At 35.4% G+C, this 18615-nt stretch overlaps 1 protein-coding gene across 2 annotated transcripts; it reads right to left on the minus strand.

Moving 5' to 3' along the window:
- Positions 1–733: 733 nt before the first annotated feature.
- LOC149084241 (CDK5 and ABL1 enzyme substrate 2-like) lies at positions 734–17994 on the minus strand. Of its 2 annotated transcripts, none has more exons than XM_089234600.1 (12): positions 17356–17994; positions 13971–14101; positions 11551–11659; positions 11366–11452; positions 10776–10908; positions 9868–10063; positions 8863–9008; positions 7719–7825; positions 7324–7360; positions 7158–7220; positions 6083–6187; positions 734–3912 (listed from the first exon to the last, which is right to left on the minus strand). In XM_089234600.1, the coding sequence occupies exons 1-12, from the start codon at positions 17772–17774 to the stop codon at positions 3772–3774; spliced, it is 1674 nt and encodes a 557-aa protein (XP_089090726.1). In that variant the 5' UTR covers positions 17775–17994; the 3' UTR covers positions 734–3771. The 2 variants fall into 2 exon arrangements, with proteins under 2 accessions (XP_089090726.1, XP_089090727.1); XM_089234601.1 differs by having other exon boundaries at positions 3652–3912; positions 11366–11431; positions 17356–17948.
- Between the last annotated feature and the right edge of the window lie 621 nt (positions 17995–18615).

Below are 18615 nucleotides of genomic sequence, written 5' to 3' on the forward strand. Positions count from 1 at the left end.
AGGAGAATGGTGTTTCTATTACTTCCATTTAACTCCCGACGTAATATTACGTCAGAAACACTGGACAGGTTATATATATATATGTTATATATATATATAATATGCTCTGTTTGCAAGAAAGCAATTTAAACTGTGCACAGCTGGAGCATTGCTACAGGGTGTCATACAATCGTTCTGGTCAGATTAAAACTTGTCTGTATGAAGCAACCACGAGGGAAAGAAAAAGCTATTAAATGTATTTCAGAAAAAAAAAATGGAACAAAATTATTAAAAAATTCCAAAACTAAAACAAGAAATAATTTTTTATTCTGCAAAAAAAAAAAAAAAAAAAAAAAGAATATATATATATATAATACAAATCGGAGGGTTTTTCCATTGCCATGAGACACCTTAAAAAAAAATAAGAATCGGCACTTACAAATTATAATACGTACTACAAATTATAATAAATGGTTAGAAATGACTGCTATAAATAAAATGTTATATAAAAATGTCTTATAGCATTATATATCTTCATAGAATACTTGTAAAATATTTAGAGAGACAGAGATATATTAAAGCACATCAAACACCTCAACATTTACATTACACCAACAACGATAAATTTAATTAAAAAATTCATCTCATCATACAAAGAACTCTTTTCGAACTTTAAAAATTCTTGTTCTTATTCACCACCAATAAAAAATGGAGTGTAAAAACCTTTATGGCGTGGAAGATTTTTTTTTCTTTTCAGACACCGATAACATGACAATTTAATGATAAAATCATCTTTACAATAATTTCTCGTATCACAAAAATAATTACAGAAAAATTGGTACAAACGATGTGTAACCAAAAGTCAGTATTTTTTTTGTTTTCAAACTTCAGTGCTTCGAAGATTGTTTGGTTTACATTTTATTTATATAACGATTGACCAAGATGTCTAGCAATAAAAGGATTATGTCTTAATGCTATATGTGGTTCGTACATAAAAGTCTGGCTTAATTACTTGCTTTATTTGTTAGAATCATGCACATGCTTATTACAAAAAATATATATCCCTTTGATTTTTTTACCTAAGTACAGCAGAACCCTGATTTAGCACCAGAAATTTTCAGTGAAAAAAGTCTCAAATATGTAGGGATTACACGAGTTCAACCGTGATACAATATAACGCCAAATTATTATAACAGAATTCTGTGAAATAAATGGTGGCATTGAAATCAGGACCACCCTTACTTATCAGGTGCGAAAATAATTTCGGAGCTCCTTAGCCCTGATTTTACATATTTTGCGGGGGATGGGAAGTATAGCGGATAGAGCATTATCACAGAATATACATGAGAATGCTGAAAAATATCTACTTCACTCAAGAAAATGTAGATACAAATAAATGTAAATGGTCACAAAAAATAATGAAAACTTTGAATAAATAAAAATTCAGAACTGAAGAAAGTTTTAAATTGATGAAAGAAATAGTTTCAAAACTAATGAAAATTAGAGCCCAATGATCTGAGAGCTACTGAAAATTTAGAATTGATGAGAAATAATTGGAAGATAGCAGCAATGAAAACTCAGAATTAATAAAAGAAATAATTCAAAAATTTATGAAAATACAGAATTGATGAGACAAATAATCCCAGAACTGTTGAAAATTCACAATTAATCAGAGAAATTGCAATAATCAAAAATTTCAATTTTTGAGTTTCTTGAACCGCATATGTTTGTTGATGTTACTTACGTTTGTAAGCCTCATGGCATACTCTGTGGAACACAGGGAGTTGTTTCTGAAGGACCCAAATAAAAAAAATAAAAAAATCAGAGAAATAATTCGAGAATTGATGAAAATTCCAGAAACAAACAGTTAAACCAAAGACATCTAGTTTAAAAATGAATTTGATAACTAGATGTTACTCTGTTCTACATATTTTTTTTTCACCTCTACTAATGTAAGTGCAGGGGCTTCCCTATCCGCGGGGTCTGGTGCGACTGCACCTATTGCACACCCATAAGGTTGGCTCTGATTGAATCAGGGTTCAACTGTGTTATTTTTTTCAATTTCATCAGTGCTACAGGTAGTGTATCTGTTACAGTAAATGTGATAGATCAGTCATTACACATAATAACCAGATTTATCATAACTACTGTAAAATAGCAATCATGAAACTGCCAGGAAATGATCTTGCACATCTAAACATTTGTGCTAGACAAGATTTATAGACCTAATTGATTCGTTTATTGACAGCAAGGAGTGGAATACAGAGACCAATGCCTGATACTTTCATTCTTAAAAAAGCAGTACATGTACTCTAAATGAATGTCAAAAACGTTCATGATCGAAGCTGCCTTATAAGGGAATTCCCACCCACCGGAGGTTCCTTGGTGCATGATGGGTTCTGTGATAACCTTTCATTGAAATTCATATGAATTGTAGCAGGCCGTGTAGTTGTGCATTACTTTGCCCCAGAAGCCCAAAAAATACTCTTAAGATTGGTCATCTTGTGTTTGGTATATGAAATGGTGCTTTTTTTAAGCTATTTGATTAGCAGGGTTTTAGTTAATCATATTTCTTGGCCTATCCATTGCGGCATTTACATTTATAAAAAAAAACATTATTTTAGAGTAGGGGTGTGAAACCTCTCATATTTTTTAAAAAATATATATTGATCGTCACAACACAATACATGTAGCAGTTTATGGCCTGTAAGCGGTAGACATGGCTGAAAAATATTTTGATGCTTCTTTCACACTGCAGTGCTGCCCATACACCACTTATACCGAGAAATATGGTACTTTTATAAATGTCATCTTTAGAAAAGATAAGATAAAATTACATTTTGTATAAATAAAAATTTGAATATAAAAGCAGTTATACAATTAATGATCAAGCGCAGAAAAATGAGGTTTTTCTTTTTTTATAATGATGAATCAAGCCTAGAGTGATATATTTATAAGGGTGGATCAAATGGAAATAAAACCAAAGCCACAAATTAAATAACAGTTTATTTGACATTATCCATGACTTTGCTACCTGAGTATAAGTGATGACTTCAAGCCTTTTTCAGTGAAGCAAAAATGTGAGTCACAGATAGATGCAGTATATACGGTGAGTGTTCCAACACTGTCCACTGAAAATTACCCAACGTGCTCTGTGTCAGAGCAGCTGTATGTGGCCACACATTTTTATGTAGCAATCAAGGCCAAACAGCTTGGTTTGTTGCTCTCTGGAGTGATTTTTCTGCATGACAACATGCTGTCACATATGTGGCTGCTCTTACACTGAATACAATGAAGTTTCGGTTGACAGTGTTGGAACATCCACTATATAGCCTGCATCTATTACATTTTGTTCCACTGACAAAGGCATTGAAGGGTCACAGTTTTTACTTGGACACCAAAGTCATGAACAATGTTCAAAACTGGTCTCGATCACAGCCAAAGGACTTCTAGGAGCAGTGGAACAAGTACTTGTGTAGCTTTGGAGATTATGTTAGAAATAAACTATAGGTCATTTCATTCCATGGTTCCTGCATGGAAAACTAAACAGAAGACACTAAATAAACTATTGTTTTTCATTTTCAAATTTTTCACTTATGCAAGCAGATAAGTTTGACACAGTTTACAGGTCTTACTTTGAGCATTCTTGACATAATATGAGATCATTGCATTCAAGCAAACACGAAACAACAATAAACACATACATATGAACATAAACACCCATTAAGCACAAATTTATCACAAACAGGGGAAAAAAAACAACGAATGTACACATGGAGAGAATACTGATTTTCAAGAAGTGTACACGAGTCGTTGATAATGAGGAAGAACCTCCCACAATGGCAGATGTAACGAGAACTCGAGTGCAACTAAAACTCTGAACTCTAAGCATAAAAGATCTTTGCGGTGGACTCGAAATACTGCTTCTATCTTCTGTAACATATATAGAGGAATAAAATTAGTTACAACCCTTGTTCCTGCTGCCTTTCGTCAAAAAATTTATATGTTACAACAACAATTGTATGTGGAAGAGTGGATAAACTTTACCTAATAATACTCAGAAAACCACCAATGAATAAGACAAATATATGGAATGTCCACATGGGTTTGTGTAACCCAAGTGGGATCCTCAGTCGGTGTGATTAGTGGTTATACATTTTTCCTCAGAAGACGATATCCACTGTGTATCGAAAAGCATTAGGAGTTTCATATTTTCCGTACATTTGCCTTATTCATTGGTGGATTTTCTGAGTAACAATCCTATAATCCAAAGAAAGCAATAAAGGTTTAAGAAGCAAAATACATCAGGCTTTCCCAAATTATTTGCACAGTGGATACCTCTAACTATTGACTTCAGAAACATATTTAAATTACAAAAAAATTTCCAAATGATGCGCAGTTACTTAAAATCTTGATAGTTGTTTGAGGGGTCGTATACATAAAAAATTAAAAAGTTAACTTTATATACAGTCCTTGTGTGCTCAAAAACCCTATTAGAAAGTTGTTTCTGTGTCTCTTCTGAGGCCAACAAAAAATTCCATGTTTGTAAGTGCAATATTCACTGAGATAATAGAATTCAAAAATTGGAGAAAAGTTGGGAAACACTAGCATAAACCAACAGTCAATGCTTCTTTCCCTGTTTTACGCTGTTCTTTTCCAACTTTTCTCCGACTTTTGAATTATAATATCACAATGAATACTGCACTTACAAGCATAGAATTTTTTTAGCCTCAGAAGAGACACAGAAACAACTTTCTAATTGGGTTTTTGAGCACACTGGTATAAACTTTTTACTTTTTTATGAATACAAACCCTCAAAGAAGTTTCAAGGTTTTAAGTAACTGCATCATTTGCAAACATTTTTTCATTTAAAGTATCCTCTGTACAAACAATTTAGTACAGCCTGCATAGAGTATAGACGTTCATGGGGGAGCATATAATGAAAAGCAAGAGCCTATACCCAGCTGTTTGGCCAGGGTCTTATGTTAATTCCAAATGTTTCTCTTGCAACTATAGCACCATTTTCAGAGGTGAAATTAATTATTGAGAACACCTGTAGTTTTTCTCCTTTTACATGCATTACTATCCTTGCCTCTACACAGAAGCTATAGAGATTTACACTAACATATGATTGACTTCAACAAAAAAGAAAACTGAGGATAAACTAAACATTTCAAATTCCTAGACAGAGAAATTATCTCTAAAAATAATCGTATTACAACTGAAAATGCCACCCAATCAATAGCCAGCACCCATTATCAGTCAATCACAAACATTTATTCAAAGTGCAATCATTCTAGTTAAATCGAATTAAAACATTCAATTAAATCTTATTCATTGAGTTAAGTCAAGAAAACTTTACCAGCAGAACATTTTGTCAGCAGTCTGTCAGTAAGACCTCTTATCATCTCTGAAGATGCATGCCACAGCAGAGAATGAAGCATTATGATACAACAAAAGAATAACATGACCAAACATTTCAATAACTTCTTGCTTTTCAAATGTTATAAGCATTTTATTTGAATGTAATGCACACTTTTTTCTTCCAAAATCAGGTAAGGCCTATGTTTATCAGGGTGTGTGCATTAGAATCTGTGACAATATCAAAAAATATATTTTTTTGTAGCTGCGAAATAAGGGGGGGAGGGGAGGCCATTGGATTGTAGTAAATACATATTTTACTGCAGTATTATAACTTGAAAATGGTCGTTAAAATGTTTTTTCTAAAAAATTTCCCAGAGGAGCGTTTAAGGGAGCGTGTAATAAATAATTTTCAATGTGGCATTCAAAATTACTCAAACATAAAATAAAAATCAACAAAAACACTTATGATAGGCATGCCCACTCGGCTTGGTGGGTCCTTTTGATGCACAAGGGGCCTCTGATGACATAGTAATTATATCAATTGTGTGAGACTTTTAGGGCGGCCCCCATGATGATGTTAAAATGGTCCCGATTATGGTTAAAAAATGTGTTGAATTACTGCAAGAAAAAAAAGCCCAGTTTTTGTGTAAGTAGTTATACTACAACTTTTTTGAGTCAATTGATTAAGAGTTACCCCTTTTGTTAGCATGACATTTCAGAATGTGAACATATACCTCACCTCTAATAAACATCGCAGCTCAACACCTTTTACATCGTTCAACTTTGCAGAAAGTAAAAGACATGTTCCAGCACACAGTTTTCTATTCTGTTTATTCACCAGCATCTAAATAGAGATACTACAAATTAAAAAAGTTAACTCAATGCAAAACAAAAAAAAACTCAACTTTAAGCCCCGGCTCCCTCGCCCGATTCATGGTTCATTTGCTGCTCCCCAAAATAGTTTATAGTAAATATTTTCACTTATACAATAACCTCTTCACAAATCAATATTTCCAGCTCAGCGTGATGCTCCTATGATGAGATTGTGTGTGTTGTGTGAGAGTGGGGGAAAAATGTATTAAAATAATAGTGCTATTATCGCATTAGTAAAACATGTCATGCTACTGGAGATGAAGAAATTAGAAAAATAAGTTACACCAATTTAATTACATTTAATTATGGAATGAAAATATTTAGAAATAAACCAGACGTACATACTGTATTATGAATACAGACGAATACATGACACTCGTATAAATGAAAAATGAACTATATAAATAAGGTGCATACAAGATTATTTTCTGTCGAAAAGTGCAATGACTGCCTATCTCTTCTTTCGTGAGAAAGTCGTTCACTTTTTGCAGGCAGACAAATGAATCTGTTAAATTCTATTGCTAAATGCTAAGATCTTTTGCTAAATTCTAGTGTTGAATGCTAAATTCTCCCAATTAAATGCTATTTTTTTAAATTTATTTCAAATTTCTTTTAAATTTCGAAAACTTGGACTTAAAGGAAGAAAACTTCGAGTTAAAGGAAAATTTTAATACTTAAATATGGAAAAAGTTCTGGGGCTGAGTGAAAACTTTGACCTAAACACATATTCGAGCTATCAGAGTTCAAGTTATCGCGAATTGGCAATGCGATACAATTTGACTTTTATGCTCATTTTAGGTGCACTTGTAATGTTAAATTGAGTCACTTGGCATTACGTGGGTGCAATGGCCCAACTGGGTAAGACTACCAACTGCGCCAAAAGAAGCACTATTCCAGACTGTGACACAAAGATGGGCTGGAAGAGAAATCTCAAAATTTACCTTCAATATTAGCTTTTCAAAGTAGACGAAAGCTTGAGCCACGATAGCAAGGTCTATGTTACACTAAATAAGAAAAAAATATAATTTGTGAAAATAGAATGGGGATAAAAATCAAGCACTCTTTTATCACACGATTGACTATGCAAAGAAAGCAACTTATGCTTACTTCATGGCGTGCTATTTTGACCATTTCTTTTTTCAAACTGAAAAAACAAAGAAACTGTGAATATGCACATTGAATATTTCAAAGAAAATATTCTTCGCAGGGGCGTAGCCAGAAATTTCGTTCGGGGGGGGGGGGGGACCACTTTCATTTCGGGGGGGGGGGGGACCAAAGTGACAGAACAATGGATTTGGCCATCTTTTTCCCTTTTTTCGGTCATTTTCTCACATTTCGGGGGGGGGGGGACCAGACCCCCAAGTCCCCCCCCCCCTGGCTACGCCCTTGATTCTTCGGTTCATGTATAATGAAAAAAAAATCTCAAATTTTTACCTATGAAATCAGCAATGTTTGCAATACTCTGTACAAAACATGGATTTCTAATTATCGAATGTTTATACCTTCTCAACTTGCTGAGAGTCAGAGATATGTGTGGGAATTTCTCTTTGAACTTGTCATTGAGATCCTTCTTCAAATCTTCAGGCTTCACATAATTAATAACTGAGGTCTGTAAGAATAAATACATAATGTTCTAAATGAAGCTATTGCTAATAAAGGAAGGTATCACTCAACACAAAACATTCATTTAGTGTGCACTTCACATTGCAATGGTGAGTACTCTAGTCAAGTAAGTGATCTGAATATAAGTATCATCATTCATAACGTAGTACAGGGTTTTTTGACCGCTGTGCAGTGAGAGCAGGGTGTGACTAGATACTTTGTCATCTCAAGGAAGCCAGAATTTGGCACTCTTAGCATGTAGAAGAAGCAGTTAAAGGGTGGATTGGGCAACCATTTTGGTCCAGTGCTGGGGGATCAGATCTGCCTGCTCCCCTCGAATTGCAGCTTTGTATGAGAGGATCGTAAACATACCGTGACAATTTTTAAAAGAAACTGACTAAATTTCTAGGATGCTGAAATCATTGTGGCGTCATCTTTTGCCCCTTACATGCACCTCCTGATGCGTGGGTATCAGAGGGAAAAAATGCGGACAAGTCAAACGGTTTCGCGTGACCTACTTCTTTCTCAGTGTGTTGCTCTCGCACAAGTGATATAGTTTGTCTTTTTCATTATGTGAAATTAACCAGTAATTCTCTCCGAATTAAATATTCTTAATTTTAACCGTTCGGAGTCATAATATTGGAGTCAGACCACGAATACATTCATCCACAATGTGATGCCTCTAAATCATCGTTTCATAACTTGTAATTTTGTTTCAGTAATATTGATTGTTTTTATTACAATTTAGCTATATAAATTGTTTTTTTTTCTTGATAGAAGTAAAACCAAATCATTAAACTATACTTTTTTAGAATCTCAATTCAAGTGTGTCACAAAAGCTCATTCAGCCATAGATTCAAGTGTACAGCGAGATTAGAAAGTTTGAAAAACACAGAGTTGGTAGAATACAAGTGCATACAATTGTAATGTCTAAGTTTTTCAAGCTCTGAAATATTTCTAAATATTTTGAAGCATTGAAAATACATGAAATGTAGAAAAATTTCTGAACTTGACAAGATTTTGGAAACACATTCTTATACTTACTACATATGATGGGAAACTCAGAAGAATACAGTGCTTGCCAGCAATAAGCTCAGGATCATCCAAAAGATTGGGGTTGTACTGTAATGAACCAGTGTGACAACGATACCTACATGTAGTTCCAGCCTCTTGAATTTCTGTCACACTAGCTACAGAGAATACAACAGATTTATAGATACAATTTATGCTTTTGAAAATTATGTACTAATACCTGCCCAATCTTTCCAGATATGCTTAAAATAACAATTTAACAAACAGATAATTTAAACCCATGAAAATCATATAACTTAGTTATTGAATTTCCAATATAGATTTTATTAATGTATGCTGTGTACTATCAAACTCTACACTCCATAAATTATTTTGACACCGTTATCATGCCATGAACTCACTTGCATACCCCTTTGCAGTATCGGATTATAAGATTCAAATGCATTTTGAATTGTAATAAATAGAATTTCCTGAAGATTTCATAATGAATTACAGAACAAGCCACTTAATGTCATCACGTTGTGACTCAGGGTTTCTGATAACAATAACTGATTGATAGTTATAACTAAACCAGTTATAACTGGTTGTAAAATATGGTTGTAAGTATAATGACTGTTTATTCAAACGTGACTAATATGTAATTTTAAATCCTCACATAGTCTTATAGGTTGATAACAATAACTTAATGAGGAAAAAGTGAGTCCGGTTCAACCTTAGCTTCAAAATATGCAAAATGAAAAAAAACTTTAAGGAAAAAAACCAATAACATAAACTGAAGTCCTGATAACTTACAGTAAGTTACAGGAAATTTAACATAGTTATCGAGAAATTTTTATATTGAATATGATATTGGTCCCTTCTGTACTTTGCAAAATTGATAACAATACCAGAATGATAACATTATCTGTGATTTCAATAAGCGGCATTGACTGTATATAGCAAATTTAGTGAAAAAAAGAAATTGTGTGGCAAAAAAACAAAGATGGAAAATTACACAGGAATAATAAGAAAGCTCACTTTTATCTAACGTGTGTAACCCAGTAGATAAATCATTGGAATGGATCTTTGCAGATGTTACTTGATCAAAGGGGACACAACCACTCACATGGAAATGGTGAACTCCAAATGTTGATGAGTGATCAGCATCTACTCCATGTGACCTGCATTTCCTATGGCCATAACCTGTTGTAAGGTAATGGCCAAACGAAATGTCCTACAACATTAAAGAACAAGAATTTTTTGCTTTATAAATACTTAAAAAAAATGTGATTCATAGTGAATAATTATAAAAGAAAAAAGTAATTACACATTGATCAAAATTAGTCAGAAATTTAATAGTTGAATTCAGCTCTTATCACTGACTTACTACCCATAATGAGAATTGCAATGAAATAATGATACAAATGTTAGGAAACATAAATTATTCTACACATAATTTATTTGTCCATCAAGTTAGTGATAAAGAAGGTTGTGTAGGGCCTATATTAAAAGTTTGACTGATCAATGATTGCTGTGTTGTAATACAATGTAAAAGGGTCTTACTACTTGAATCGGGGAAATCCTGGTTCCTCATTACATGATAATGAGAATGAATAAATTGAGAATCCTGGATCCTTAATTACATGATAAAACTGATATAATGGAAAGTATGATTTGACTCAGGAAAAAACAAGTTTATGTAATTTCTTTTGTGTTGTAAGTGTCTTTAAAATCATATACACATTTATACTGGCATAGGTGCTATAGAAATGAAATGCACAATTAATACACAAGGCAAAAATGCAGACCTCCCACTGTCAAATTTTTCTATGTCAAAGCTAAATTCAGAAAAGCAAATCACATGTGCCTGAGCTCAGCTTGGGTATAGTCGAAAAGGGGTTAATACTACAATGGAAAGTTATGAAAAAAAATGTTTCAATATTTACCTGCCCATCTTCAGGTTTTTCAATTCCTAAAAGGGCCAAAATGTCAAGTGGATCTGGTCCATCATTGATTGCAGTGAGCTGCCGTACTGTTGAATTATGGCGACGGCGTTGAACTTCAGACTTGGTATCACATCTGCAAGCAGAGAAAATAAAGCAAAAAAGGTTAAATTCCAAGCATTTCCAAAAAATTCACATTCTAAATTTGTGCATAAAACTCAGTGTATCTATGAAAAATATAAAAATTCTAGCCATTCTTATAGAAAAAAAGAAGAAAATCTTCATATTGTTTGAATGTCATTCATTATTTACAATTCAATCATGGGTGGAGATACAGGGAGGCATGGGTCCCCCAGCATCAATTGCAGATCCTACATGCATATAAGAACTGCAATTGATTATCATATATTATGTGAATTTTTTCTGATATATTATTATATATTATATGAATTGACGTCATCATGCCTCTCCAGTCATCATCATCATCGTATAACTTCCCCCAGGCTTTCAAGTCTATCTCCATTAATAAAAATTTGAAGTATCAGATTAGCATGTATTCAATGTATTCATTAGATTAATCAATTCCATCTTACCTGGATAATACGTGAGAACTTTGTCTTCGAAATGGAATATATGAAGAAACAGCAAAAGGAACTTTTCTAGATGAGACAAACACTAATCTGGGAATCAAGATAAAATACTTAAAATACAACTGCATTTTGATAGTTTTTTTTTTCACAGTATTCAAACTAATAGCTGAAGTTTTCCATTTGCATACCTTTCACTTTCAACTCTTTCTTTCCCAGTTTTTTGTTTTAACCCATCAAGTTCTTTAGCAATCAAAGAATCAAAGTTTATTGACGACTTACGGCTTTGAGGTCCATAAGCTTGAAATTAATTTGAAATTCAAATTGAAGCAATAAAAACTAAAGTATTTCACAGTACAATAAATATTTTAAGGCACTGATTCCAAAGTTAAGTTGATTTAAGCAAAACAATAAGACCACATAGTGTATATTCCCGTGCATATATATATATACAAATACAAATACAACGCCACAACAGGCAAATTGCCCAACGAGGCGGCTGACTTAAGAACATCATGGATCCCCGAGCCCCTACCTACTACTGCTACACCACACATGCACCCCCTCCCCCCCGCGGAACCCCCCAACGAATCGGTATATGCGGGAATGTGCGTGTACGTGTAGTGCAACCTGGCGTAAAGTTTGTTTCTGTGTAATGCTTGTTATGTGCAGTGCTGTCATCTGCCCCCAGTTTTACTAACTATGAGTGAAGTGTTATGGTTGAATGATTTACCGTTGTAGGACTGTTGCTCTCTGTGGCGAGACTTTTTAACGGGGAGATCGGCTCGCATTTGCGCCTTGAAGTTGGGAACCACAGAAAACCAACTTCTTCAGCCGACCACCACTGTGGGGTTCGAACCCGGATCCTCGCATCACCGTGTCCGGCACTATAACCACTCGACCACCACAGCGGCCACCACAGCATATATATGCAGATAAACAACAGCTTCACACAGATAAAAAAGAGTAAAGCCCAGAGTAGCAATGAGTAAGTGCACACAGGAAAAAATAAATTGGTGGGAATGTTGATCAAATATGTTTTACATATTTAATTAAATTTGCTAATCATCAAAATTCATACAAAATTAATCAACAGAAAATATGCTCAATTACTTTGGACTGGTTGAAAAAAGATATAGTAAACACACACACAATACATATTTTCAAATATATATATATACACAGTAAAACTTCAATTAACCGTCACTGTCCGGACCAAGGTTGTGACGGATAACCAAAATTTCTTAACACATATGTACAGTAACTTAATATCACTGCGGGCTTGGGACGAAAATGAAAATAAAATCCTTTAAAAGATAAATAATGCATACATATTTCATTTAATTTTACACAAAACTATCAATATAAGAGTAATAAATATTTTATAATATTTTACATAAAGGATGCTATTTTCAATATCGTCCAGGCAGTGGCGGTATTAAAAATAGTATCCTTTATGTTGAACCTCTTCTAAAATTCTTTGACAGTCATGGCATCATTAGATAAAAGCAAGTTTTTGATAAAAGTTTTCCTGTAACGCTGCTCCATATTTTTAATTGTACCCTGGTCCATAGGCTGGACAAGTGGAGTTGTATTCACTGGAAGAAAGAGGCATTTTATTTTGCCATCATCACTTTTGAGTTCACAAGAGGGTTGTGTTGGGCATTGTCCATTAACAGCAGTGTTTTCTGCGGCAACTGCTTTTTGGCCATAGGAGCTGTAACTTGAGGCGCAAAAATGGTGTGGAACCATTCTGAAAAAATTGTTTAGTCCATCCAAGCATTTTTTTTTAGGATAGTTCACAGGCAATGTGTTCATATTTAAATTTTTGGAAGCACATGGTTTTTTGGATTTACCAATTACAAGCAGAAGTAATCTATGATTGCTGGTGGCATTTGCACAGACCATATCAGTGATCCAATCTTTTCGGACCTTAAAACTTGGGGTTGTTTTTTCTATATTTTTTTCAGACAATGACAGATAACAGAAACTGACAGTTAAACGAGTGTCTGTTAATCAAAGTTTTACTGTATTGTAACATATTCATTGTTTATATATGAAAAATTGAAAACAAAATTGATGATGAGAAGAAATGTAATTTGAAAGCATTGTATGTGAAAATAAAAAGCATTGTATGTGAAAATAAAAAGCATTGTATGTGAAAATAAAAAGCATTGTAGGAAAATTGAAAAATTGAAAAATGAAGTTAATCGAAGCTAATGTCTAGGGCTCTCATCAGGTGGAGGGTGAACACCCTGACATTGGCTTAAAACAGAACGTTTCTGACAGCATTTGAGCCTGAAAGCCTAAATAAATGCTCGATCCCACCTGCGTTCTGCTATTGTACCAATGAAATCAATAATTATAGAGAAATTAAAAGAATAAGAAGTATTAAAGCCAAAAAATTTTATCCAGAAAAAAAATATTTTTTTGGACAACATTTTTTGGCTTTAATATTAATATTATTACAATGATTACACACTAAATTGTATATTTCAGCTGCCTATGGCACTGGTTAGTGAGTTTCGAAAAAATTAATTAATTTTGCAACATAATGTACATTTTATATATATATCACAGAAACTTGCATTACAATAAAAAAAATTCCTACTTAAACTCTCTGTGCTGAGACCGGATGGCAGTTTCAGTGATTCCGATGTTGATCTTTGGTGCACTAGATGTTTCCGCTTCTGATTCAGATTATGCAGTTTAGCTTTCGTATCTAATACAAACTTCTGAACCCTGAATACAATAAATAGTGAATTAATTAACGTATATTGATTATTATTAATTATATTGACTATTAATTATATTGACTATTAATTATATTGACTATTAATTATATTGACTATTAATTATATTGACTATTAATTATATTGACTATTAATTATATTGACTATTAATTATATTGACTATTAATTCTTGATGATCAACAATTAAATGATCCATGAAAACCTTCAGACAATCTTTACAATTCATTTGAATTCAGCAAATTGGGTTATAAGACATAAAACTTAGGAGAATTATTAAATTGAAACAGTGAAGAGAATCTTATCTGAGAAACTACTGAAGTTTTCAGAAAAGATAAGCACCAATACCAGCAATATTTTTCAGACATTTTATATGGGTGAAATTAGACAAAAAAAAAAGAAAAAATATCAGAAATAAATGTCAACCAAAATCCAAAAAATTCTTAGGGACACTTCTTTACCTGCTGATAAATAAACTATAGTCAGCAACGAAGTTCGTTCAAAATTAATGGTTAAAAAATATTCAATTAAGTATAACCATGTTAACAGATAGGCAAATCTGACGAGGCTTTTGCCTATTTTAGCACTTAATTTGATATTTACGCTTGACACTCCAACATGTATGTATATATATTGGTAGTTTATTTCCAACTTGGGCAAGCATTGATACTCTGAATATTTTTTTTGTAAAATGCATTTTTCTTTCCTTTTTTATTTGTGAAATGCAATCTTGCAATGAATGCAAATGAATCTTGCTCCTTGTTTTGTCAATCTTATGGGGGACAAACAGATTTCTAATTTGTCTCTGTTTTGCTAGAACACAAGCTGCATCCTCAAAGTAAAGTCTTTAGATGAAACAGATCTCAAACCTAATTTTGTAAGAATGAACTAAGCGGCACATTCTCAGATCACTTGAGCAGCCTGGGATGCTATTTCTGCTCACTTAAGTTACCCACGGCACATTTCCAGATAACTTAACCTTAAAATAAAAAACAAACATTCCATTAGTGTGTTCAGCTTCAAGTTAAATTGTCAAAAAACGTGTTATTATATCTGAGGTGTTGCATTTTGTTTATGTTAAAAGTAAGATTCATGAACATGGCTTGAGCCAATACTAATTGATGTTATACTTGCGATGGACATGCCTGAGAGAGTTTGCTAACCATTTTACATGCCTACTCTCAAACATTTTAACCTGATCTAATTTTCATGAGGCCCTCTGCACTTGAGGCCTATGTGTTAAGATGGCCCTGAGGGCTACTGTTAGTACTTAACCATACAGGCACCTCATACACATTCCTCTGAAGAATTTCTAACAAATCGGTACATGTTGGAAAGTGTGTTCTGTGTGTATGGCCCCTAATATATTTATGTTGCCAGAGTGTTGTGCTTGTTTTGTGTTCTTGCTGGTGCAGCCATCTGTCTTCAATAATTTGAAATGAAGATGGCAATTGTTGAATTTTTTCATGGCATGTAAGAGCATCGTGTTGAGGGTCTGTTTGCTCTCTGTGGATACACTTTTTTCAAATAGGCAACCGGCTCGCATTTATGCCTTGAAGTTAGAAAAATGCAGAAACCAACTTTAACTGAAAGTTGCTGTCACTGAGCCGTCAAGAAGGTGGGACCTGAATTCTCACAATTTAACAGGAACTGCAGCTCAGAGGCCCAAGATAATTCCCATCATAAAAAAAAAGCCCCTGCAACTGGATGCGCATTTATGATTTTGCCACCCTTCTTTCAAGCTGGTCTTAATTTTCTCGATGACTCATTCCTCAGATTTGCCACCATGGGCCATAGCTGCTTAGCTCACACTCTTGTACATACACCTGTCTCTGGGTCATTCTTTTTTGTCACTCCCATGCTCTCACATTCTCTAGGTCAGCAGCTCTCAATCGGTGCTCCTTGTACACTCTTCAGGGGCTCTGCGGCCACTCAAGGGAAAACAAAAAAAAAACAAAAAAAAACAGTAAAATTTAAAAAAATAATTATAAATATTTTTAAATAGTGAAAAATAAATCAGTAACTTTGATAATAATTAAAAAATTGGCGTACAGGGCTCCCATAGAATTTTTTTACTTAAAGGGGTTCCGCAAGTTAAAAAAGGTTGAGAACCGCTGCACTAGGTCACTCATTTTATCATTTACTGTGAGCTAGTTCTTCAAATCTAGGAAGAGACAGAGCTATGGTTTTACCACCAGGATGGGGGGATATACAAATTTTGCGACCCCTCATTCCTCAACTTTGCAGAGCCCCCTCCAACCTTGGCTACAACCAGCTAATACCTCCCCCCCCCCATAAATGCACCACTGTGGATGTGTGGGCAGAGGTATTTATGGTGTCGCGTCCATCTTCCATTCTAGTCAAATTTTCTTGGCTACTCTTTCTTAGAATTTTCCGCCTAGTGCTATACCCACTTGACTTCCCCCTCCCTCACTCCACTGAGTCTCTAAAGTCACTCTTTTAGTCAGTCACACGCTTGCAGACTGTTTTGGTCCCTCGCATGCTTGCACACACTTTAAGTTCACTCACTGACCTGGCTCCTCGCACTGTAGGTCATTTGTCTGGTCATGCTCATACCTGCTCAAACTCTATAGGTCACTTGTTTCATTCATATGCTTACTCACATTCCAAGTCACTCATTTGCTTGCTCACTGTTTGGTCACTCATACTTACACACACTCTAGGTGACTTGTTTGGTCATTCACATGACTAGGGCCATTCATGTTTTTGCTTACTAATGTGTAGGCAAACTTACTAGGTCACTCCCTGACCTAGTCCTTTGCTGTCTGGGCAAAGGCAGATTTATTGAGTTACACAAATTCTGTGTTGACTCTTTCCAATTCAACTAATTTTCTTGGCCACTCATTTTTCAAATAATTTGCTGCTTTAAGCAGAGCCCACTAAGTAGCGCCCCCCCCCCCTGTAAATATGCCACTGTGGATGTGTGGGGAAGGCCATGACTTGAACATTGTTCATGGAAGCCATTCTCTTGACATAAGTTTGGGCATAATTGCAGGGTCGCAACTAGATGCTTGGTCAGCCGGGGCAAGCACGCATTTCGGCGTCACCCTCATAATGCTGAAGGAGAGGTTGAAGAGTGAAACTTACCCCCCCCCCCCCAGTCCGGCGCACCAGACCTGCCTCCACCAGGTGCGGTCCTGCATAATCGTATTGCAATAGATATATACGCATTTGTATTTATCTGTCAATAACGTAATATTAATTCCCCTCATTAAATGTCGATACCTTTCTCTACTCCTCGAAAAGGACCTGACCCGGCAATGAGCGTAAACAACGTGTTCCGATTTCTCGTCACAGCTGCTGGACCACGAGTTCTTCTTCTCCGGCGCCACGGGATCCGCCGCACCATTCTCGGGTATCTTCGACTGCTTGGTGGCGGCGATGCTGCTGCTGTAAGAGGTCGTATTAGTGTCATCGTTGGTCGGGGCCGGAGGACATATTATCTCGTTGTCTCCAGTCCGCAACACTATATCGGCGGCGTCCGATTCCTCCTCGCCCTTCTTGTTGCTGTTGTAGTGGCAATTTAAATTCAGGACCCCGAGGAAAGTATCACGATGGGTTCCGTCCAACGAGATGTTTGACAGGAAAGCAAGAGCAGCCAGTCTCCTCCTTGATTGCCTCCTCCGAGCTACATTTGCCGCCATCGCGGGTATTATTAGTAATTAACGACAAAAATCACACACCATATCTTATCCTTAAACGGCGCTGCAAAATGATGTCCATATCGCGACACCCCCATTTTAACACATTAATAAGAGAAGAGCGTAAATCGAGAAAATTGTCCTTCCCCCGGCCACCAGCGAAGTCGAAATGATATTAAAAACATAAGCGAAACCCAAACATCTGCTAGAGCAAGGTTGCCATCCACTTCCGCTCGACCAGAACGGGAACATCTGGATTAATTCCTGCCAAGTTCAGCCAAACAGACGCAAAAGTCGCCAGTTCATGACTACAACTCAGAATTCCCCAAGTCAAGTCAAGTTAATCTCTTCCAGTCTCGACGCCAAAATCCACGTCACAATTAAAAAAAAAATTCGACGACCTCCGTGACACATTTCTTATCAACAGAATTTTTTAACTTGGTGATACCGGTGGTTCCTCCTCAGAGGGTTGTTCCTCATAAGTTCCGGCCCTCAGTAAATATGAATTTTTATGGGGGGTTCCCATGCACCCCCCTCCCCACATTCTCTATAACAGGGATACTTCAGGGCCGTAACTAGGCTGGGGCATGGGCGGAGATACGGGGGGGGGGCATTGCCTCCTCAGCGTCAAAGGTGGAGTCGACTGATCTAATGTATATATGTATATATGTATGAGCTGACATCATGATCATTGTGCCCCCCCCCAGCAATGATGACCTTGCCCCCCCCCCCAGAATTCCAAGTCAATTCCGCCTATGGGCTGGGGCAACCGGGTACTTCCTCAGGGCCCCGAGTGAAATAGGGAAAGGGGGGGGGCTAAAAACTTTATACACATTTGCATTGC

This window comes from Pholcus phalangioides, unplaced genomic scaffold, assembly GCF_987345545.1.
Source record: "Pholcus phalangioides strain wild (caught in Gottingen) unplaced genomic scaffold, Ppha-v1.0 ptg000008l_1, whole genome shotgun sequence".
Classification (NCBI taxonomy): domain Eukaryota; kingdom Metazoa; phylum Arthropoda; class Arachnida; order Araneae; family Pholcidae; genus Pholcus; species Pholcus phalangioides.